General features: G+C 44.0%; 1 protein-coding gene across 1 annotated transcript; it reads left to right on the top strand.

Annotated features, from left to right (window-relative positions):
• Positions 1-19,171: 19,171 nt before the first annotated feature.
• Positions 19,172-24,398, top strand: LOC123416662 (protein BREAST CANCER SUSCEPTIBILITY 1 homolog). Its single transcript, XM_045106810.1, has 14 exons — positions 19,172-19,289; positions 19,418-19,471; positions 19,565-19,635; positions 19,977-20,090; positions 20,362-20,834; positions 20,933-21,031; positions 21,236-22,201; positions 22,287-22,387; positions 22,483-22,669; positions 22,786-22,886; positions 22,970-23,078; positions 23,174-23,339; positions 23,428-23,546; positions 23,758-24,398. Exons 1-14 carry the CDS (start codon positions 19,234-19,236, stop codon positions 24,094-24,096), a joined length of 2,955 nt encoding a protein of 984 aa, XP_044962745.1. The 5' UTR covers positions 19,172-19,233; the 3' UTR covers positions 24,097-24,398.

The raw sequence follows: 24,398 nt of genomic DNA, 5'->3' as shown, positions 1-24,398 counted from the left end.
ACTCTGAGTAGTAAAACGAATTCGTATAGTAGAGTAGATATTTGGAGTATTTCCGAGTAGCACGTAGTAGCAACATCTATAAGATGACATAAAGATTTGTAAAGCACACACAGATCTGAAAGATTCAGAACCGTTGACTGAAACCTCTCTCACGAGCAAGACGTGATCAAACCCCAGAACTGTATGGGTGTTGGATTCGTTAAAATCACATGGTGATGTGAACTAGATTATTGACTCTAGTGCAAGTGGGAGACTGTTGGAAATGTGCCCTAGAGGCAATAATAAATTAGTTATTATTATATTTCTTTGTTCGTGATAATCGTTTATTATCCATGTTATAATTGTATTGATTGGAAACTCAAATACATGTGTGGATACATAGACAAAACATTGTCCCTAGTAAGCCTCTAGTTGACTAGCTCGTTGATCAAAGATGGTCAAGGTTTCCTAACCATAGACAAGTGTTGTCACTTGAGAACGGGATCACATCATTAGGAGAATCATGTGATGGACTAGACCCAAACTATGAACGTAGCATATTGATCGTGTCGTTTTATTGCTATTGTTTTCTGTGTGTCAAGTATTTATTCCTATGACCATGAGATCATATAACTCACTCGCACCGGAGGAATACCTTGTGTGCATCAAACGTCACAATGTAACTGGGTGACTATAAAGGTGTTCTACAGGTATCTCCGAAGGTGTCCATTGAGTTAGTATGGATCAAGACTAGGATTTGTCACTCCATGTGACCGAGAGGTATCTCGGGGCCCACTCGGTAATACAACATCACACACAAGCCTTGCAAGCAATGTGACTAAGTGTAAGTCACGGGATCTTGTATTACGAAACGAGTAAAGAGACTTGCCGGTAATGAGATTGAAATAGGTATGCGAATACCGACGATCGAATCTCGGGCAAGTAACATACTAAAGGACAAAGGGAATGACATACGGGATTATATGAATCCTTGACACCGAGGTTCGACCGATAAGATCTTCGGCGAATATGTAGGATCCAATATGGGCATCCACGTCCCGCTATTGGATATTGATCGAGGAGTGCCTCGGGGCATGTCTACATAGTTCTCGAAACCGCATGGTCTGCACACTTAAGGTTCGGCGATGTTTTAGTATAGTTGAGTTATATGTGTGGTTACCGAATGTTGTTCGGAGTCCCGGATGAGATCACGGACGTCACGAGGATTTCTGGAATGGTTCGGAAACGAAGATTGATATATAGGATGGTTTCATTTGATCATCGGAAAGTTTTGGGCAATTCTGGGAGTGTACTGGGAGTGACGGAGCCCTGCAGGAGTAGATCATCATCACCACCGGAGCACCGTCACACTACCGGAGAACTCATCTACTTCTTCGTCTTGCTTGCTGGATCAAAAAGGCCGAGATCATCGTTGAGCTGTACGTGTGTTGAATCCGGAGGTCTCGTCCGTTCGGCGCTAGATCGGAACGGATCGTGGGACGGTTTGAGGGACGTGAAGACGTTCCACTACATCAACCGCGTTTCTTAACGCTTCGTGCTGTGCGAGCTACAAGGGTACGTAGATCCAAATCTCCTCTCGTAGATGGACATCACCATGATAGGTCTTCGTGTGCGTAGGAAATTTTTTGTTTCCCATGCAATGTTCTCCAACAGCTAGTTGATTCTTGCTCCCGTAAATTGTTTATTCACAAAATCCCTATGCATAGGAAATGGGTTAGACTTAAATGTGCTTGTCATGAGATTCATGATGCTCTTTTGCATGTTATAATTATTATTCCTATGTGAGCATCATTGAAATGATCATGCATAGCTAAAAGGTTGTAAAGAAAAGCGCTTGTTGGGAGACAACCCAACACTTTCACTTTCTGTTTTTTGGTGTTCACATGATTAAGCTACTGTAGTAATCATGTTTTATGCCTTTTTCAATAAAGTGCCAGGTAAAGCCTTTGGGATAGTGTGGATGATAGTTGACTTGATTCTGTGCAAAAACAGAAACATTTGCTCTCACTCCAGGATTTTTGTAGATTCACTAGAACGTGCTTTTGATCTGAATTTCTTACACATGATTTATATACAAATTGCCTAGATTGTCCTCATTTTTCAGAATTTGTGGATACAAGGAAGTATGGTTACACTACAGATCTTGGAACATCTCATATGTTCCGTGACGTTCAAAACATTTTGGAGCCTCAATTGTAAGTCGTAAAGCAAGACTCATTGAATTGTCATGTAGTCATCAAAACGTGTATGTCACGTGTTTGCAACATCTACAAATGATGTTCGGGGTAGTTCACCGAGCGGTGCATTAAGGACATAAGCCTTCTCGGCAGCAATGAGGACAATCCTCAGTTTATGGACCGAGTCCGCATAATTGCAACTATCATCTTTCAACTTAATTTTCTCTTGGAACGTGTCAAAACAAATAGGGGAGCTACAGCGCAAGCAAATCATCTACAACATAATTCGCAAAGACATTTTTACTATGTTCATGATAATGAGTTCAATTAATCATATTACTTAAGAATTCCCACTCAAATTGGCATCCCTATGGTCATTCGAATGGTACACGATCCAAATTCACCAACCCAAGTCCGATCATCACGTGAGATGAGATGGTTTCAGTGGAGAACATCTTCATGTTGATCATATCAACTATATGACTCATGTTTGACCTTTCGGTCTCTTGTATTCCGAGGCCATGTCTGTACATGCAAGGCTCATCAAGTTTAACCCGAGTTTTCCGCATGTGCAAAACTGTCTTGCACCCGTTGTATGTGAATGTAGAGTCTATCACACCCGATCATCACGTTGTGTATCGAAATGACGAACTTTTGCAACGGTGCACACTCGGGGAGAACACAATTTTATCTTGAAATTTAGCGAGAGATCACCTTATAATGCTACCATCGTCCTAAGCAAAACAAGGTGCATAAAAGGATTAACATCACATGCAAATCATAAGTGGCATGATATGGCCATGATCTTGTGCTTTTGATCTCCATCTCCAAAGCACCGACATGATCTCCATCATCACCGGCACAACACCATGATCTCCATCATTATGCTGCCATCGAGGTTGTCGCGCCAACTATGCTAGTACTACTATTGCTACTGATTTAGCGATAAAGTAAAGCATCACTAAGCGCCAAAAAAATAAATACAACCCTATGGCTCCTGCTGGTTGCCGTAGCATTGACATGCAAGTCGATTTTAACTGTTACAACATGATAATCTTTTTTTTGACCGGCTACTGTAGGGAAAACCCCCCACATCCATTTTCCTTTATTCCCATATATGAGAGCAATATGTACTAGAGGAGATTAGAATGTACAAAGGGGAAGAGGAGCAAGGATTACAAACCTCAAGGAGGCAAAAAGGAAACCCATTTAAGGAGATCATCCCTGAAACTAGCCTTAATTCTATGAGCTAACAGAGAAATGTCATGAATGAATCCAGATCTCCATTTTCTGAACTTTGGCTGCTCCTAGTTGAAGACCTTTGCATTTATGATAGTCCAGATGTTCCAACATGCAGTGAAGACCACCTCAGCAAAGAAAGGGTTATGAAAGTCCCTTTTAGCATCAACAGCAGCACTCCACATGGATGGACCCTGCCATGTGATCTGCAGGTAATTCCAGATCCTCGTACTGAAAAGACAGTTGAAGAATAAGTGATCTCTGTCCTCCTTGACTCGAGCGTGACATAGAACACAAAGGTTGGAATCAGAAACATTTCAGTGACGCCGTTCAAGCATATCTTGAGTGTTTAGCCTGTCCATGATGAGCATCCAGGCAAACATCTTAATCTTCATAGCACATCAGCTTCTCCAGATCCAGTTGAGTAAATGGTTTGGTACAATACTACTATGAATATGAGCATAATATCTCTTGGCTGTGTAGACCTTAGCATCCTTTCCCCATACCCATCTGTCAGAGGCCTGATGATCAAGATCCAGGTCCTGAAGCAAAGATTGGACCGAAAGCAGTTCCTGATAAGCTTGAGCAGACAGTGGTAAGTGAAACATGGAGAGCATGTTGTCATCAGAAAAGGCAGTAAAGACCTCTTGAGTTGTGCAGAAAGGATCAGCCACAAAAGAAAACAGTCTTTGGAATCTGGCAGCCAGTGGCATAATGGAGTTTCCAATCAACCAGGAGTCAGACCAAAACAGGAAGGAGTCACCCTTGTTCGGCAGAACATATGTAACTGATCTGAATTTGTCAAGCCGTTTAAAGATATCCTTCCACCAAAAAGAACCACAAAGTGCAGTTCCCTGAGGTACTTTGTCATGATAGTAAGTGTTCCAAATCAGATGAACCCAAGGGATATCGGCATGATTGAGGAATTTATCAACATGTTTGAGCAAGAGTGCTTCATTTTGGACTGCTAGGTTCATAATTCCTAACCCCCTTTATTTTTAGGCTTGCACACCAGAGGCCAAGCAGCAAGAGAGGGTGCATGATCATTCCCATTTCTTCTCCATAGACATTGCCTTTGAATCCTCTCCAACTGCTTCAGTATGTCTGGTGGGATATCCAGACTGCATAGAAAGAAGATAGGCACAGAAGACAGGGCTAAGTTTAAATATTGCAGCCTTCCCCCCTGAGCAAGAAAAGATGAACTAGCACTGAGTCTTCTTTCCATGTTATCAACCAGAGGCATGAGATCAATGATTCTTGGTTTAGTTGTCCCAACAGGAAGGCCAAGATATGTGAAGGGCAAAGATCCCACTTTGCAACCAATGGAGTCTGCCAGATCCTGCAGGTGCTGAGGAGAAGTGTTAACAGGTAGAAGTGCAGATTTGTGGTAATTCACCTGTAAACCACTGGACTGGGAGAAAAGTAAGAGCATTTTCTTGAACTGCAATAACTGGGATTTATCAGCAGGTAGGATGATAAGAGTATCATCAGCATATTGCACTATAGGGAAATCCTTATCATGACAAGGTATAGGCAGCTGTATCAGCCCCTCCACCAACAGTTGATTAACCAGAGTTTGTAAAAAATTAGCAGCAATAGCAAAAAGCAATGGAGACATAGGATCTCCCTGCCTGACACCTTTCTTGCACATGAACTTCTTTCCAGGCACACCATTGATCAGAACTGAAGATGATCCAGAAGTTAGGAGCTGCCTAACCCAAAGGATCCATCTATCATTGAAGCCTTTGTGCTTAAGAATCTAGAAGATGAACTCATGTTCCACAGAATCAAATGCCTTTTCAAAATCCAGCTTAAGAATAACTATAGGTTTCTTGGATTCACGACATTGGTGCAGGTACTCCAGAGTCCATCCCACACAATCTTGAATGGTCCTAGATTTGATAAAACCATACTGATTCTTGTGAAGGCACTTCACAATCTGCAACTGTAGCCTGTTAGCAATCATTTTGGACAGAAATTTGAGACCCATTCCAGTAAGTGATATTGGTCTGTAATCTCCCACATGTTCAGGTGATCTCTTCTTTGGAATCAGAGTAATATAAGATGAGTTCATGTTCACAAGTTGAGCCTGTCCAGCATGGAAAGCAGCGGCAAGTTGGTAAAACTCAGGGGAGATAATGTGCCAGCATTTCTTGAAGAAAAGACCATTGAAACCATCAGGACCTGGAGCTTTGTCAATGGGCATATCCTGAACAGTCATGTCCATTTCAGACTTAGAAAAAGGTTCTGTGAGAATGTCTAGACCCTCCACCTTATTCAGCATGGATTGTAGATCAAATGTCATGTTAATGCCAAGAGAAGTTCCCATTCTATCCTTAAAAGATGCCCAGAAGCATGCACCAATTTGATCATGATCAGAGATGGTAGAACCATCATTTAACTTGAGAGATGCAATGGAATTCCTCCTATATCTCTTAGTGGCCATAGCATGGAAGAATTTTGTGTTTTCCTCACAACCTTAACATATCTGATAGTGGCTCTCTTCTTCCAATACAAGCACTGAAGATGCAGAAGATGTTTCAAATGTAATTTGACAATTTTCCTGAAATTAGCTTCTGGTCTGAAAAGTGACCTCAACTCCTCAAGCTCATCCAAACACAGCACAACTTGATTACATCTGGAAATAAAAGTTTTTAACTGTGATAGATTCGTCTGACATTTCTTCAAAGCCTGCCTAAGATGCTTCATCTTATCCATAATAACAGCAGTAATGTGGGTCTTCCTTGAAGGAATGAGCCAGGACTGTTGTACACATTCCATGAAGCCCTCCATTTCAACCCAGTAGTTTTCAAAGCAAAATAGGTTGCATTTAGGGATGGAAGTATTGACACTGACCACACAAGGAACATGATCAGAAGCAGTCTTTGCAAGGGGTAGCACTTGTGTAAGAGGATATGAGGAGATCCAGTTGGCTGATGTGAAAAACCAATCAAGCTGCTCTAGAAGAGGGGAATCTTGCATATTGGACCAAGTGTAAGATCTGCCTTTAATGGGTAGTTCCAGCAATCCCAGATGCCCAATAATTTCATTGAAGATGAACATGTCATTCACATCAGCCCCACGAAGGTTTCTGTTGTCAGGAGATCTAATGAAATTAAAATCTCCAAGAAGCAACCAATTAGCCCCAGTGGGAATATTAAGATTGTAGAGCCAGCTAACAAAAAGATCTCGGGCCTCTCCTTGACATGGACCATAGACATTAACTAAAGTCCATGATTCACCCGTGTGATTTGAGGTAAAAGAGATGATCAATCCATAGGGTGTGCATTCCACTAATTGACCAGTAAGAATGGAAGAGTTCCAAAGGGTGATAAGCCCCCCTGATGCACCCCTGGAAGGAGAGTAAGCAAACTGATCAAAGCGTTTGGGACAGAAACCTTTAACTGCACGAAACTCAATTGACTGCATTTTTGTTTCCTGCAAGCAGACCGCAGCAGCTAGGCTCTCATCAATCTTGTTACGGACCGCGCGCTGCCTATGATCCGAATTTAGGCCACGCACATTCCAACACAGCACACGCCAACTTCTCGTAGAACGACTATCCATTGCAGAACATATATATAGCAAAAGCAAGGCTATGTAATAGCCAGTGCGACCAAGGTTCCGAAAACCAAAAGACAGCGCAAGCAGAAGTGTGACAGTACATAGAGCCAGTACAGTAACAGATAAACATAGGTGGATTAAACATCAGTAGACGATGGCGCAGAATCAGCACGATCTTCCATAAGTCGATCCACCGTAAGCTTCTCACGGGCAATACCGAGTGACTGTCCCACCTCCTGAATCACTAGGATAGGAGTGGCAGGAGGTACTTGAACATCCTCAGTCTCCGGTGATGTAGAGGGCATTGGCTTGGCCTTGGGCTTCCTCTTCTTGGGGACATGCGCAGGCAGCTCCTGCAAAATTGGCTTGAAACCATCGCGCTTGATGGAGCCGCGAGTACACCGGCGGACCGAGGAGTCAACGATCGGAGTGGCCTTCTTGCGGGTCCCCTTCTTGGATGGAGCAGGAGAAAGAAAAGATAAGTCCTCTGCAGATGAAGAAGGACTAAGAGGGATTACCTCCTGCATTGAGAGAGAGGTACTAGCAGGCTCAGGTGGTGGAGGTTCTGGAGCGTCAGTGTCGAAAGCCACTGCCCATGATCGCTTGGGGATCATAATGGGCTCCAGAATTGGCATCTGCAGTTGACGAGGTACGTGCATAGCAGTAGCATCTCCCATGAGAGCATCAAAGGTGCGTGCCCAGGACATTACTGGCGGCAGAGGAGGCCCATACACAACCCTTGCAGCCCCAACAAAGATGTTGTCAGTCTGAATGTGAGGGGTTTGTAGAGGACAATTGCCAGAGGATTGTCATCGTGTGCCTCTTCCATCACAGACACATCTTCCTCCGGCTCAGCATCATTGTCCGGGGCAGCCAGTGGCATGTCATCATCAGGGGCCTCAGGATTATCCAGCGGTGGTTCTTGAGCAGCAGGTTCCACCTCCATGTCACCCTGCGGCTGAGGGTCAAGGTCCACCAGCTCATGAATCGAATCCGAGGAAGAAGGACTCGGCTGATCAATCACCATAGACTCTTGATCCTGAACAGGATCGGCAGCAGGTGCTTCAGGGGCCGCTTCAGGTTCCCATCCTCCTCCATAAGCGGCAGCAGGCGGCTGTCCCCAACCTCTGGCATCAGCAGCAGGAACCACTGGGTCTTCACGCGCCAGCGGTACCGCGTTCCAACCCAGTGCAGGATACGGGGGCAGAGCAAATTGCAGATTATCATGAACAAGATGTCCAGGGAGCGGGTGAGGGTTGCCATTGAGGGGCATGGGATCCTCATCATTAGGCAGAATCTCAGCAGCCGCCGCACCCAGGATGTATACCGGCGCAGACCAGGAAACCTTGGCGCCTCCCCAGGCAGCATATTCAGAGAAGTTGATACTGCGAGGGACCAGCCGGTCGTCTGGGAACGAAGCAAACACAATAGAACGAACCAAGTAAGGATCATCACTGACCCAATGGTGAAACTCCCCGAAGGTATTGACAGCAGCCCGGAGATCTTCAGTGTTGCGGAAGTCTAGGGGGACCCCCAGAATCATGAGACAGCCCTGACGAAAACCCTCTTGGCCACGGAAACCAAGACCCTGATCGTGACGCAGGAAGCGCACCACAGAGTTATGAGCGACTTCCTGCGGAACCATGTGGACCGCAGCATAACTTTCTGCCGCATCTCGGAGCTCAAACAATCCAACACCCTCAATCCATGGCTGGGCAGACCGAACATGTAACCCTTGGTGAAGAAGAAGAGCAGCAACTTCTTGTCGTACCTGAATCACGTTGTCAGCCGGTGGTGCTGGGTGGATGTCAGCGATGACAAAACGCTCGACGTCTGGTGATGGGGACCGCAGGCGTGGTGTAGGTCCGAGGCAGCCGGTCGGGTCCTCCATCGATGATGTTGTGGCCAGGCGGGAGGAAGAACTCAGGATCAAGCTCAAAGTTCGCCATTGCGGGAGGCGGTGGCGGAGTGACCGGTGGCGTCTTGGAGGGAGTTCGAGAATGCGACGGCGATGAGACAGGACGCAACTGTGCCGCAGGGGTTGCTGTTTCGCCGGGAGTATCAGCAGTTCCCCAGATATCAGCGACAGGGGAGGTGGTGGGTCTCTTACAGTTCCAAGTAAGACAATTATTACGCATAAAAGAGGCTCCTCTAGATTGTGCGTGGCCCACAGTATTGTCAGCGAATCCAGGCGAAGCCGTGCAGTTCGTAGCTAGATGGCCCCGAGCGTTGCAAATTGAGCAAGAAAAGATATCATCAACCATGTTATTAATGAGTTCATCAAAGGCCAGATGGGCCTCCTGTGAGGAGGGAATATCCATCAAAAGGTTAGGGTCGGGCCGAGAGAAAGAGGTAACCTCAGCAGACTCATTAATGAGAGTGGAAATAGGCCCAGAATCCAAACTTGCCACCGAAAACTGATTCTCATCATTCAAAATACCATGAATCTCGGCGGGATCAGCTGTAGCTCCTTGTTGCACGGGAGAAGTTCCGTTTAATTTGGCAATTTGAAAATCATCGCCAGGAGATCCGGGAGATGAAACTTGGCGAGAAACTGTCCCGGACGTAATATGCGGCGTGGCTGTCGTCCATCGGAGTTCTGCCGGCGGAGGCGCTGAGATGATGACACGTTCAGGAGAAGGCACCGAATAACCAGCCTGTTCAAGCGTGAGTAGCTCATCATGGGAAACAGGATATCTGTAGCCCTTGCAAACTTCATATTGCCGAAGATATGCGAAAGTGAGCTTCTTATGAACAAAAGATCTAGATTTAAGCGAAGATTTGAGGGGTCTGGAATGCATCGCCATCAGACCTAAAGAGGCTCTCCTCTTAGAAGGACTCACAATAATCCATTCAGCATCACATTGCTTCTTCCACAGAGCAAATTCCCGACGCCAATTAGGACCTCCATGTCCCCATAGATGGAAGAAGCACTTAAAACTTGAGCACTTGAAAGAACGTAAATCCAGGATGTAAAAACCAACTTGCATGCATGACACTTTGAATGAGAAAACTGAATTTGTCACTTGAGAGACACAAAACTCAATAGCCGATCCCCCAATCACCGATTCTAGAGCTGCGACGACTGTGTCAGTCGAAAGACGGAACACATGACGACCAAAGGAAATCACCATGATGAAAGGGCGACGGTGCTTCATAGGGTGCACCGTAATACCAGAGTGGCGATAAACCTCATCAGAGAAAGCCAAACCATGCGAAAAATCCAGATCCAACGTAGAACCAGCCATGCAAGCCATGCACGACCACGTGAGGAGGGTCGAAAAGGTTCACCTGAGCAGAGGAGTGGCAAGGATGGAGGATACGCCGGCTAGAGTTCCAGATTGCCATTGGGTCGCCGCGGTGGGAGATGGGAGGTGGGAGACGCCATACAACAACATGATAATCTCATATATCAAATATATAACATCATGTTATTGGCCATATCATATCACAACATACCCTGCAAAAACAAGTTAGACGTCCTCTAATTTGTTGTTGCATATTTTATGTGGCTGCTATGGGTATCTAGCAAGAACGATTCTTACCTACGCAAAACCACAACGGTGATATGAAGTTGCTATTTAACCTTCTACAAGGACCGCCTATGCAAAATCCGATTCAACTAAAGTAGGAGAGACAGACACCCGCCAGCCATCTTTATGCAACAAGTTGCATGTTAGTTGATGGAACCGGTCTCTCGTACGTGGACGAGTAAAGTTGGTCCGGGCCGCTTCATCCCACAGTATCGCTGAACTAAGAAAAGACTAAGAAGGGAAGAAATCTGAATATCAACTCCCACAAAGTCCTTTGTGTTCTACTCGTGATGTCATCTACGCATAGACCTAGCTCATGATGCCACTGTTGGGGAACGTCACATGGGAAACAAAAAATTTCCTACACACACCAAGATCAATCTATGGAAACTAACATATACGAGAGCGGGAGTGCATCTACATACCCTTGTAGATCGCTAAGCGAAAGCGAATATAATGTGGTTCATGTAGTCGAACATCTTCACGATCTAAATCGCAATCCATCCCGCGATCCCATCACGAATCGTCCCGATCTAGTGTCGAACGAACAATACATCCATGTTTAGCACACGTACAACTCGATGACGATCTCCGCCTTCTTGATCCAGCAAGAGGGGCAGAGAGGTGGATGAGTTCTCAACAGCCTAACGGCATGGCGACGATGGTGGTGGAGCTGATTCGTCAGGGATTCGCCGTGAAGTGCCGAATCTAATCTAGAGAAATAACGAAATAGAGGGAGGGAGAGGGGCTGCGCCTTGGATTGTGTGTTGGCCGCTCTCTCTCCCCTCTAGTATATATAGGAGGGAGGGGGAAGGGGTGGCATCCTAGGGTTTCCCCTAGGGTTGGCCGGTCGAACCCAAAGAGGAGCAATCCTCCTCCACTAAGGGAGGTGGAGTCCTACTCCTTGTAGGATTCCCTCCCACTTGGCCTCCTCCCACCTCCTTAGTGCAAGGTCCTTTAGGGGCTGGCTTCCCAGCCCACTAAGGGCTGGCGCGCCACCTCTTAGGCCCATGTGGCCCGTGGGGTGGGTGGGCTTCTCCCGATGGACCCCCAGAACCTATTCGTCATTCCCGATACACTACCGGAAATGCCCAAAACCATTCCGGAGCCCAAATACGCTCCTCCTATATATCAATATTTGTCTCCGTACCATTCCGGAACTCCTCGTGACGTCTGAGATCTCATCCAGGACTCCAAACAACCTTCGGTCACCAACATACATAACTCAACTATACTGAAACGTCACCAAACCTTAAGTGTGCAGACCCCGCGGGTTCGAGAACTATGTAGACTTGACCGAGACACTCTCTGGTCAATAACCAATAGCGGGACGTGGATGCCCATATTGGCTTTTACATATTCTACGAAGATCTTTATCGGTCGAACCACGATGTCAAGGATTCAATCAATCCTGTATACTGTTCCCTTTGTCCATCAGTATGTTACTTGCCCGAGATTAGATCGTCGGTATCTCCATACCTAGTTCAATTTCGTTACTGGCAAGTCTCTTTACTCGTTCCGTAATACAATACCCCGTGACTAACTCTTTAGTCACATTGCTTGCAAGGCTTGTTGTGATGTTGTATTACCGAGTGGGCCCCGAGATACCTCTCCGTCACACGGAGTGACAAATCCCAGTCTTGATCCATGCCAACCCAACAAACACCTTCGGAGATACCTGTAGAGCACCTTTATAGTCACCGAGTTATGTTGTGACGTTTGATACACACAAGGCATTCCTTCGGTGCCCGGGAGTTGCATGATCTCATGGTCATAGAAACAGATACTTGACTTGTAGAAAACTATAGCAACAAACTGACACGATCATATGCTACACTTATAGTTTGGATCTTGTCTATCACATCATTCTCCTAATGATGTGATCTCGTTATCAAACGACATATCATGTATATGGTTTAGGAAACATTTACCATCTTTGATCAACGAGCTAGTCCTTTAGAGGCTCACTAGGGACAGTGTGTTATCTATGTATCCACACATGTATTTGAGTTTATAATCAATACAATTCTAGCATGGATAATAAACGATTATCATGAACAAGGAAATATAATAACAACTAATTTATTATTGCCTCTATGGTATATTTCAAATATGTCCGACCCGACCCGGCCGGCCTGCCCATGCCCGACCCAAAAATCTAGGCCCTAGGCCCGATAGGCTTGCCCGTGGGCTGGCTTGGGCCTGAGTTTTGAGCCCGCCAACAGGGCTTGGGCTTGGCTTATTGAGATTTTAAGGAAGAGGACCAGCCCACTACCCTAGGCCCAACGGGCTTTTCAACACATGGGTCGGGCTTGGGCTTGAAAACTAGGCCCGGTGATAAGGCCAGGGCTGGGCCTCGGCCTCAGTTTTCTACTATGGGCTTTTTTAGGCCCGGCCCAGGCTCGACCCAGCGCGACCCATGGTCAGATATAGCTCAAACATCTCCAACGTGACGGCGGTGCCACCACCATGCTGGAGCGACCTACCTCTCCGCCAACACAAGCTAGTGGGCCAAATCGGGCGCGAACCAGATCCAGCTCCCAACCAGCGCACCGACGCCGCGACCGCGGCTGGCCAGGCTCGAAGCAGCACCACACAGACCACCAGGAGCAGGGGGCTGCCACCCCATTCGGACGCGCCGAGCAAGGGATACTTGACGGTGCCGCTGGACCGGGCGAACGACCGAAGAAGAAGAAGCCGCCAGCCAAGGAGGCGCTGCAGGGGCTGGCGGCAGAGACCGCGGGACGGAGCAAGAGGACCGTCGAGGGTGCCCCGACGACCGCAACGCCGGAGGCCGAGCCCCCCTCCCCCCACCTGGAGCCCGCGCCATCGAGATCGACGCCGCGCGCGCAAGACGGGAAACTCGCCACCGTTGTCTGTCGTGTGGGCTTCGCCCGACAGTTTCCTTCGACGGTGGCGTGATAGGTGGAGTCGGAGGGAGGGGACGGCGACACGGCTGGTTAGGATTCCCTTGAGTCGTGTGGGAGGTGACGCGGGGGTCGGGACGGACTGAGTGGTACCAAAACTAGTATACTAGCAAAAATGTATATAAGTTTTTAAAAATGTACGACGTTGCTATGTGGATGCTCCACACGAATCATGCAAAAATTGTTTGTTTATGAGAGAGAAGAAGATAGATAAAGTCATACTTCGTGTGTTTCAAAGTAAATTGAAGTTCTAGGACTTTCATAACCAAACATTATATATCTCTAACTCTATATATACTACTATACAAATCAAAAAGAAACAAATAACATAAGCATCCCATTTTACCTCATCTTCATCCAACCTCCTTATATACAACCCTACAAAAAAATCCTTACACCCCCACATCTTCCCTTCTCTTATTTGTTTTTTATCTCATTGAATTTTCCTAAAGTGAAATCAATTGTCCCATGTTTTATTAACTTACCAAAATAAAAAATATATCTTTTTTGGTAAGTCAGTTTTTTATACCAAATAAGTTCTTAACAATAAGATGGTGGATAACTTATGGCAATTGCATACAAAAACCTGCAAGATTTTAGCGCATCAATGTAATAATAGATGTGCAGTCACAGGAAATTATCTAGTATAATATGAAAATACATTTCAAATTAATGTAATTGAGTAAATTTAATTTTATACATGTTGACATATTTTCATATAGATTTGGGCAAAATCGATAAAGTTTGAGTTGGGACAATCATATAACTTCAATTATTTTGAAACGAAGGGGGTATGTTGCATTCGACTTCTCAAAGAAAGTGAAATTATGATTGTTTGGGAAAATGGTTAGAATCTTTCAGACTATGAAGGAAATGATCTTTTCCTGTGGGAATTTCAAGATCAGTATTACAATTCAAATGACACATAGGAAAAATTTCGTGTATGGTCCCGTTCCTACAAAATTCATGTAATATTCCTTTGTTCCAAACACCAACACACTAGTATATCTCCTCTTTTTCGTAAGTATGATTCGTTTTGTTTGTAGTCATGTTTTATTGAGGGAGGCATTTTGATGCTCGGGGCTATCTGAGCCCGATTTCCGGAATGATTGTAGTGTTAAGGCCTATCCGTACGAGACTATGGTGGTGTTAAGGTATATGATTCAATGCGGCTGGTCTAGTTAGCTCACACTCCGATACATGCGAATATACAACAAAGAATGTGGTGTGCAGGTAAGATCCCGAGACAAACAAAAGTTCCACATAACATGTTCATCTGAGCTCGGGCTTAGAAATGAATTCTCCTTCATCACATTTTCTCTATGCAGTTTGAAACAATTTCATTTGTTGAACTACAGGTATGTTTGGCTGAATCAGATACAATGTTATTTACCATTATTTCAAAATAAATTATTTATTAATATATTTTCTCTAAATAGTTCTACTTTCCCTATGAATCTTCGTTTTCTGGTGATATTTTTTCTTGAACATGCAGGTGGCATGCACATCATGTTATCAAGAAAATAGAAACGTGTACAAGTGTGAGGGCAAAAACCCCTCAGCCCAAATGCGCCTCAATACGCACCCCCAAGAAGTTAATAGCTCTGATCATAAAGAAAACAAAACAACCAAAACTCACATAAAGCATGAACCTAATTGTCCAAGGTAAGCGACCAACATAAGAGCTCCTAAAGCCCCAAAGCTCCAGCTAAACACCAGAGGGCACATTCATTGGCAAGTGACAACAACAGACAAAAAACATTTGGCCTTGCGTTATTGAAAACACATTCCAATTTTTCCATATTTCCCACGCACCAACATAATAGAGAGGGGGGGGGGGTAAGCTCCTTTCAAGTTTTCCCGGGGGTTTGATTTGAGATCTTGGCACCACCGGCTTGAGCACCGGCCAATGGTGAGTTGTGGAACAATAACGATTAGGCCTAGACCTGCGTGGTAAGGGCACATGACACAATGATATGCTAAATTGACTCCTCGTTCTAGTAACACAAGGGACAAGTAGTCGGCTGGGGCAATCTTCTTTTGGTCGGGCGGTTCGCCCTGCAACATCGATTATTGATGACGAGTCAAATGAATAACTTACAACACAAAGGAGCTCAATATTTTCTAATTATTTTTAAGGAGTGAATGTGTATCAAAATTACAAACTCATAGGATGATTTGCGAGTACAAGAAAAATCACGTAAAACGCTAAAGATGCCGAAGAACCTCTTACTAGGCATTTGATGTGTACTGCGCAGCTTTATTCTTATAGACGTTTCTCGGTCTTCAAGTTCAGAGTTTTGTAGGACAACAACAAATTTCCACAAGTGGATGACCTAAGGTTTATCAATCCGTGGGCGGTGTAGGATGAAAATGGTTTTTCTCAAACAACCCTGTAATCAAATAGAAGAAAATCTCCTGTGTCCCCAACACGCTCAATACAATAGAAAATTGTATAAGTGCACTAGTTCGACGAAGAGATGGTGATACAAATGTAATGTGGATAGTAGACATAGGTCTTTATAATCTGAAAGTATAAAAACAACAATGTAGCAAGTGAAAAACAACGAGCAAAACGTTGTATAAATTCTTGAAAATAAGGCATAGGATTCATACTTTCACTACTGCAATCTCTTAACATTGCTAACATAGTAGAATCATATGATCATCCCTCAACGTGCAACAAACAATCACTTCAAAGTTCCTATTTAGTGGAGAACATATGATGAAATTGGTATAGGTAGTAGAAACACCTCAAAGGTATTCTTTACGATCAATCTTTTGAGATATTTCTATAAGTGTCACAAACAATCCTAGAGTTCGTACTAGAATCACACATGTGATACATATCAATCAAGCCTAATGTCACCTAGATACTCCAATGTCATGTCAAGTATCTATGGGTAAATCTTGCGACATGCATCAAACAATTTCAGATCTACCATATTCAAGCCAACACAAAAAAGTTCAAAGAGTACCCCAATATTTCTATCAGAGAACATAGTATGAAAACGTGCAATCAACCCCTATGCATAGATCCCCAAGGTCACCGAAATCCGCAAGTTGATGCCATAACATATATCAAGTGAATCAATAGAATACCCCATTGTCACCACGGGTATCCGCATGCAAGACATACATCAAGTGTTCCCAAACAAAAATATTCAATCCAACATAACGAGATCTCAAAGACAGATTTAATTCATCACAACAAGATAGCAAGGAAAGAACATCATATGATCCAACTATATTAACAAAGCCCATGATACATCAACGTTGTGCCATCTCAAGAACACGGGAGAGGGTAAACTACTTCCTGCTCATCATGGCCTCCACCGGGATGATGAAGATGGACACCGGAGATGATTTCCCCCCTTCGACAGGGTACTGGAAAGGCTTCAGACAGGGTTTTCATCGATACAAAGAGTTGCAGCGGTGGAGCGGAGGTTCTCTCTTTATTTCTTAGGGTTTTTGTGTATATATGAACTTTTGGCGTTGGAATCACACGAAACGAAGCCACGTGGGCCCCACAAGGCATCACAACGCGACTAGGGGAGTCCTGTTGCCCTGTGACCCCCAAATGGCTCCCCTCTGGTGGTTCTTTGCTCCAATATGGCTCATACGTTTCAGAAAAAATCATCAAAAAGTTTCAGGCGATTCCGAAAACTTTCATTTTCTGCACAAAAAAAGACACCACAATAATTCTGTTGAAAACAATGTGAGTCCAAGTTAGTTGTAAATAAATCACAAAAAATCCATTAAAACCATATAAAAATATTGTAAACATAGGTGAATATGGCATGGATACTTCATAAATTATCGACGTGTTAGAGACATATGAACCTTGTACAATGCAAAACATTTGGGTGAGGTGTTTAGAGAAATAAATCGGTCTTTTTTAAGCATCGACACTTATTTGTAGAGGGTAGACGCTTAGTTAGGCGTTTTTCCTGTAGGAATAAGCACCAATGCTTCAGAAAAAATCAGATTTATCCTTGTAAGCACCCCCTACGCATATAGCATTGTACAAGGGTGCAACCCCAACATTAAATTCCAAATTTGAATGTATTCGGTTAGCACCAAGACATCCATGACCTGTTTGGATTCCGCTAGGGGCGGGCATGCCAATGAATTGGCAACCTATTCCGTCGCCCGCATCTCGCTGAAAGATTGTCGTTAGACTGAACTAGGATAGATAGACAGGCTGGGTGCACAAATTATTTGGTGCATCTAAACACTTACATGACACAAAAGTCAACACCATTTTTGGTTGGTGTCCTAGGGTATCAATAAAAAAAGTTCCTAAAGAAGATGTTGATGTTTTTGAGCTAACCATGCCAAGTTAGAACTAGAGCAACAATGCGCTGTTTGTTTGTTCTTTTGGAGATCAAGTTTTTAAAAACTTGGAACATACTAGAATTATTTTACCACAAAGTCATATACTTGACCAAAACATAACATTTCAAAGAAGCAAAGAGAACATTCAAGACATTTTAATTAGTTTGCAACTATTTGTTGTAGTTTTTTCAATCATTTCACATTTTACAATAGTCACACTCACAACTAGTGGTTTAGTAATATTTCAATCATTTCAGATAAATTTCAAAAGTTCCGTTCCAAATATATTTTCCCAAATGAACCACTCAGAATCCAGCTCTCTCTCTCTCTCTCTTTCTTTCTCCCTCTCTCTCTCTCTATGGGTTTTAAATACTTTTCACACAAACAAATTGGTTCCATTGCATCTCCAAAAATGTTTCACATAAAATTCATTATCGTTGAACAACAATGAACCTTATCTGAATAATTTAATTCAATAAAATTTTGATACATCATGTAAATTTTCCGCTAATTCAGTTGTATCCAATTAACCGCGTCCACATTGGAGACACATCTACCACTCACTTGAGACATTTTCATCACATTCTAGAATTCCACATACATGCATTTCAATCCATTTTGTGCATTTTCGTACATTTTCTTTTGGAGGGTTGGGCATTTTCCTACATAAAAGTGTATATCATGCTCGAAAATGACCAATGGAGGCCGGGCTCCAGTGAGCTTGTTTAAAAAAAATCATATTGATATAGCATAAAAAATGATTTTTTTTGTACATACACAAATACATGTTTAACACATTTGGGAAAAATTTCAGAACAATATACTTTCATACGTGGCGTACACACAAAAGACAAAATACGTAAACGAAAATGGGCCAAATTGTTTTTGATGTCGGGCCTAGATTTTGTCTTTTTTACACAGCATGCAAATCATAATATTTTTAAACGAAAATTTCCAGATCCGTCGTGAATACGTATATGCACAGTATTTTTATTAAATTTTTTAAAACTCAAAAATATCGTTTTCAAAGATTTTGGAAAAAAGGGCTCCGTGAAGCCCGGCCTCCAAAAATTCGCACCCATATCATGCTAGGCATTTCAAGAGTGTAGAGAACTGGAGCCCGGGCCTGGCCCTACCAACATCGGGCTTCGAGCTCCGGGCTCGGGCCGGGCTGCCCATATCAGGCCTATTAAGAAAAAGTGAAACCGGTTACCGCCACTAGCGACGGGCACGTGACAGGAAGGCCGGCAATGGTCGGCGGCGGGAACCCGGCTCGCCTCCTTCCCGAGGAAGAAACGCACGCACCAAACCAAATTGAAATGAAAAACCTTGGAGGGAAAACTCCCGCCAACATAAATCCCCCACCCCCGAAACCCCTCCCCTCCCCCCCCACACACACCTCACAAATCCGGAAATCCCCACACCCGCAGAAGCTCTGGAGACCCAGCGACCGGAATGGCGGACACGGCCAGCCTCGAGAGGATGGGACGGGAGCTCAAGTGCCCCATCTGGTACGCCGCCCCGCCCGCGTTCTCCCCCTTTACTTGGATCTGCGGACGCCAGTTCTTGTTCTTCGACCAGAACCATTTCTTACCCATCTTGACTGATTCCTGTTGGTGAATCTGTTTTATCTTGGCAGCCTGAGCCTGCTCAGATCGGCGGTATCCGTCACCTGCAATCACATCTTCTGCAGGTGAGTCCCTTTTCCTCTCCCCCCTTTCCGCCGCAATCTCGCTTTAAAATCATCCAATCTGGGTTCATGTGTCCCCTTCCATCCTTGCTGCAGCGATTGCCTCATGGAGTCGATGAAGTCCTCCTCCAGCTGCCCCGTGTGCAAGGTCCCGTTCCGCCGAAGAGGTCAGTGGGTGTTACTGTTGTTTGGGTCTGCTTAGGTTGCTAAAGTCATACTCCTATATCTTTCTGTGTGTAGAAAGAGGGGGAATTGTTTTCCTGCGCGCACAAAAATGCCCCACTTTTTTAGTATCTTGTAACGTTAGCATGGATGACATGCCCACTCTACCAAACAATTGAATATATTTATCTAACCATGACAAAATCGGAACCATAGTATGTTATTCCAACTCCACATAACTGATTTTTGATGAACCGGTGTTTACTGTAACTCTGCAAGTTCTGATGTATGGCCTCATCTTCATCGGGAACAAAAATCACAGTATAAAGCTTGGTTTTGCTTGTAGAAATACGGCCAGCACCACACATGGACAATTTGGTCGGCATTTTGAAAAGCATGGAGGCTGCATCAGGATGTAATGTTGTCTCAACCCAGGTGACTTGTCCGGCAGAAGTGGCAGGTAATCTGGTGGCATAGCACCAGCTCTTCTTTTGTTCGCTAGCATATGCGTACATCGTATAATTGTGACATTAATTTTCAAGATTGATTTGATTATGTTGGTGTTTTGCATCCATCGGGCATGTACCACACTCCTTGCATCCATTTTAGCACGCTGTCTGGTGGATGATTGGCTGTTTGCCTCTAAGAAACTGAAATCAGCTTTTAGATATTTTTTGGACAAATATTCTTCAATCCTGTGCTTACAGTCTTATTCTTACTTGATCTTGAAGATGGATCAAAACATGCCAACAGTGGGAAAAAGTCTACAGGGTCTAAAAAGTCAGCAGTTCAAAAGAAGGTATCATCTGAGAAGAAAGCGAAGAAAACAAAGCCTACTGTGGCTTCTACATCTGGTCCTACTAAAAAGCCTTCTTTCTCTACGAACAAGAGAATACATGTGACACCATTCCCTGAATCTGAGACGCCAATGAGACCTCGGAAGATTATGAAGTCTGTAGAGACAAAAGATAAATTGAATGGTGATGCTCATGAAGGCAAAGATAAAGCATTGGCCTCTAATACAGTGGGAGATCTTTCATTGTCACCGTTTTTTTGGTTAAGGGAAGGAGCGGATGAAGAAGGTGGCACAGTTGAAACGTTAAGTGAACCACCATCATTGGCCACACCCTTGCGTCACAATGCACCTTGTTTTAGTGACATTAAAAGTTCTGATGACGGAACCCCTCCTAACGCGACTCCAAATGTATGTTTTCTGAACATTTATGTTTTTTTTTCTGTTCAAAATTCCGTGCTTACCAGCCTTGCAGAAATTGTGCTTATGGTCAGCTATTTGAGTTGCAGAGCAAAGCTGCTGTTCCAGATGTCTTTGATAGTGAAATCTTTGAATGGTCCCAGAAGCCTTGCTCTCCAGAGCTGCGTTCCACTCCACGCAAAAAGCAGGTATCTTGCTACATGTGGCCAGACACACTGTACATTTTGTCCCTTGTTTTCTTCTTTATAGTATGATTTGCATCTACTTTATACTCCCTCTGTACCTAAATAATTGTAGTTGGGGAGAACTAGTCTAGTTCTCCCCAACTACAATTATTTAGGTACAGAGGGAGTATTTAGCATGTATTTTACTTAACTATTTTGTCTGTCCAGGGTAAATTTGAGGATATGTTAGATCACATAACAGAGACAAATGACGAGGAAGATATACAACTTGGTGGTTCATTTGATGAGTCAGGTCATGCAAATGATGCAGCTCAGCCTGTCAATGCTAAAGAAATGAATCAGAATGGGAAGAAGGCAAGAGATGGGAACAGCAGGAAGACAAAGTTGCTAAAGGTCATCACAAAAGAAACTGAGGCCAACCAACAAGATTCGAACATCACTAAAAGTCTTGCTGCAAAGTCATGTGAGAAGAACAGCAGTACTATAGATATGAATACTTCAAGTAGAAGAAACAAGGCTGGTAACAACATCAATCTATTGCCTTGCTCTAATAATAACTCAATGGGGACATTTCATCCTCAAGAAAATACTTTGGAGATTGAAGTACATGATGGACACCTCTTAAAAAGATCTCAGGAGAAGGAGAACAGTGGTCAACAAAGGAAATGTGCAAAGAAGCTGGGAACGACAGGGAAGAGTGCAGTTGAGACTACAAAAGGTAACTCTGAGCCAAGAAGTAAGCGAGTTAGAAAAATGCCTGATGGTGACAATGCAGAAAAGATAAAAGTTATTGATGGCTCTAGAGATGAAACAGAAATGCCACTACTACACAGCTTCATGAAAAGTTGCACCCAACACAAACTTTTCGATGGTAGAAGTAAAAAGAGCAGTAAAAAGAGCAAGCTCAGTGAAGAAATGAATGGTCAGATAGGGCTTGATAGCATGAAATCAAACATCAGTGCAAATACTTCAAGCATTTTACTTGGTAGATGCCAAAGTAGCGAGGCATCGTTTAAGAACAAATGTGCGAAAGGTATCAAACAAGCAGATAGTTTAGGAATGAAAAACTTTGGAAAGCTCCAAGCTTGCACTGGTAATACTTTCCTGAAGAAATGTGATGCCACTGTCTCTAAGGTTTTCTGTGCTTTCTGCCAGTCTGCTGATATCACAGAGGTATGTTCATATCATTTTCAAATGCCTCATCTTGATGTTCCCACATCCTTGGTACTGAACGAAAAATACCTCTACTTTCTTGAAGGAGTCTGGAGAGATGGTTCACTACCATAAGGGAAAACAAGTCCCTGCAGAGTTCAGTGGAGGGGCTAATGTCATACACTCTCACAAGAACTGCATGGAGTGGTCTGTTGTCCTTTCCGGCACATGATTATATTGTAGAATATTTTGTGCTTGATATATGTAGCTAATTTTATTATACCTTTTTTATTTCACCATAGGGCTCCAGATGTCTACTTTGAAGATGACTCAGTGTTTAATCTTACACCTGAGTTGACTAGAAGCAAACGGATCAAATGTGCTTGCTGTGGAGTTAAAGGTGCAGCGCTTGGATGCTTTGACAAGAGTTGTCGGAAAAGCTTCCACTTCACATGTGCTAAATTGGTCCCGGAATGTAGATGGGATAATGTAAGTTCACATTGTGTTCTGAATCTAGCAATTTCAACTTTACCAGAATAATTCCTTGCTGTTTGTCAAAGTTTTAAATTGCCACCTTATTGCTCTAATTTTATTTTCACTGTCAGGAAAACTTTGTGATGCTCTGCCCTTTGCATCAGTCTTCCAAGTTGCCAAATGAAGTTTCTGAGCCACAAAAGCAATCCAAACGGATAACAGCACCAAAATGGTATCTCCAGAACCTGCTGTTTAAATGGTCTGGTAATGGTCTACATATATGATTACTTACTGGAGGGCAACTGTTTTTTTCAGTCCATCTCAAGTAAGAGCTAGCCAAGCTTGCAGTAATAACTGGACATGGCCATCTGGATCACCACAGAAGTGGGTTCTCTGCTGTTCAGCTCTTTCTGCTAGTGAGAGGGTATTTTATGACGTTTCATCTTATTCTCCTAATCAAAATCCGTGATATTTACTCCACATGAGTTCTAACTGAAACAAAATGATCAAATCACTCAGGAAGTTGTATCAGAATTTGCAAAATTAGCTGGCGTGCCTATTTCCAAGAGCTGGAGCCCCAGCGTTACCCATGTTGTTGCATCAACCGACCCTTCTGGTGCTTGCAAGCGTACACTGAAGTTTCTGATGGCAATCTTGAACGGCAAATGGATCGTCTCCATCGACTGTAAGCGGATAGCGGACTCATTGTTATATCCGAGCCGAACTTATGTTTGTGCCCTCTGTCGCTAACTGCTGGCTTTATACTGTTGTAGGGGTCAAGGCTTGCATGGATCGCATGGAACCTGCCGATGAGCAGAAATTTGAAGTCACCACCGATGTTCATGGGGTCAGAGAGGGTCCCAAATTAGGAAGACAGAGAGCAATCAACAAGGTACCATTCTTCGAGGGTCATATACTCTACTGTTATAAGCATCAGATCTGAAGGAATTTGTTGTATTAGTCCTGAAACCGCCAACCCAGCATGATTCATCATCGCGGCGCCAAAATCCAGGCTAAAATTGCTTCTTAGCTTGAGCCGCTAAGTATGATGGCCCATGGCTTTATGCTACAAGCAGTCAGTTAACTGTTCATTTGTTCTGCAGCAACCCAAGCTGTTCAACGGCATGCAGTTCTACCTCCACGGAGACTACACCTTGTCCTACAGAGGCTTCCTGCAGGACCTCGTGGTCGCGGCAGGCGGCACCGTCCTGCACCGGAGGCCCCTCTCAAGGGACCAGCAGAAGCTGCTCGACGACAGCTCCCCCGTTGTCGTCGTGTACAGCGTTGAGAACCAGGGGAAGGCGATGCTCGATGACAATGACGATGACCGCTGCAGGCAGGCTGATGAAGCCCAGGCCCTGGCCTGCGCCTCTGGTGGCAAAGCCGCGAGCAGCGCCTGGATAATTGACTCCATAGCAGCTTGCAAGCTGCAGCCCCTGTGACTGAGCTGGAAGAAGGCCCCTCTCAATGTTTGCTTCAGCGTTCTCGGTGGGTAAAGTAGTAAGCAGAAAAATAAATCCAGGATGTCACTGAACCCAAGTGCTTAGTTTTTATTTTTTTGTTTTTGTGCAAGTGCAAGTGCTTAGTTTTATACCGAGTCATGTAAATTATAAGAGTAACATTTTGTTTTTTTTTTCTTGTTAAAGAGTTTAACTTATCATTCCATTTAAGATTTCATGCTCCACAAGTGCCGTGGTGTGAATTGTATCGGCATTCCGTATAAAAAGACACTGTTCTTAGAAAA

This window comes from Hordeum vulgare, chromosome 1H (assembly GCF_904849725.1).
Source record: "Hordeum vulgare subsp. vulgare chromosome 1H, MorexV3_pseudomolecules_assembly, whole genome shotgun sequence".
NCBI lineage: Eukaryota > Viridiplantae > Streptophyta > Magnoliopsida > Poales > Poaceae > Hordeum > Hordeum vulgare.
Note: the sequence above shows the minus strand (reverse complement) of the source record. Positions and strands in the feature narration are given on the sequence as shown.

Excerpts from the sequence above, each read along its gene's own strand:
- LOC123416662 (XM_045106810.1), top strand. The coding sequence starts at position 19,234 with ATGGCGGACACGGCCAGCCTCGAGAGGATGGGACGGGAGCTCAAGTGC. Across the intron at positions 23,079-23,173 it reads CTCTTTCTGCTAGTGAGAGG|GAAGTTGTATCAGAATTTGC; the intron begins GTATTTTATGAC and ends CAAATCACTCAG. Across the intron at positions 23,547-23,757 it reads GACAGAGAGCAATCAACAAG|CAACCCAAGCTGTTCAACGG; the intron begins GTACCATTCTTC and ends TTTGTTCTGCAG.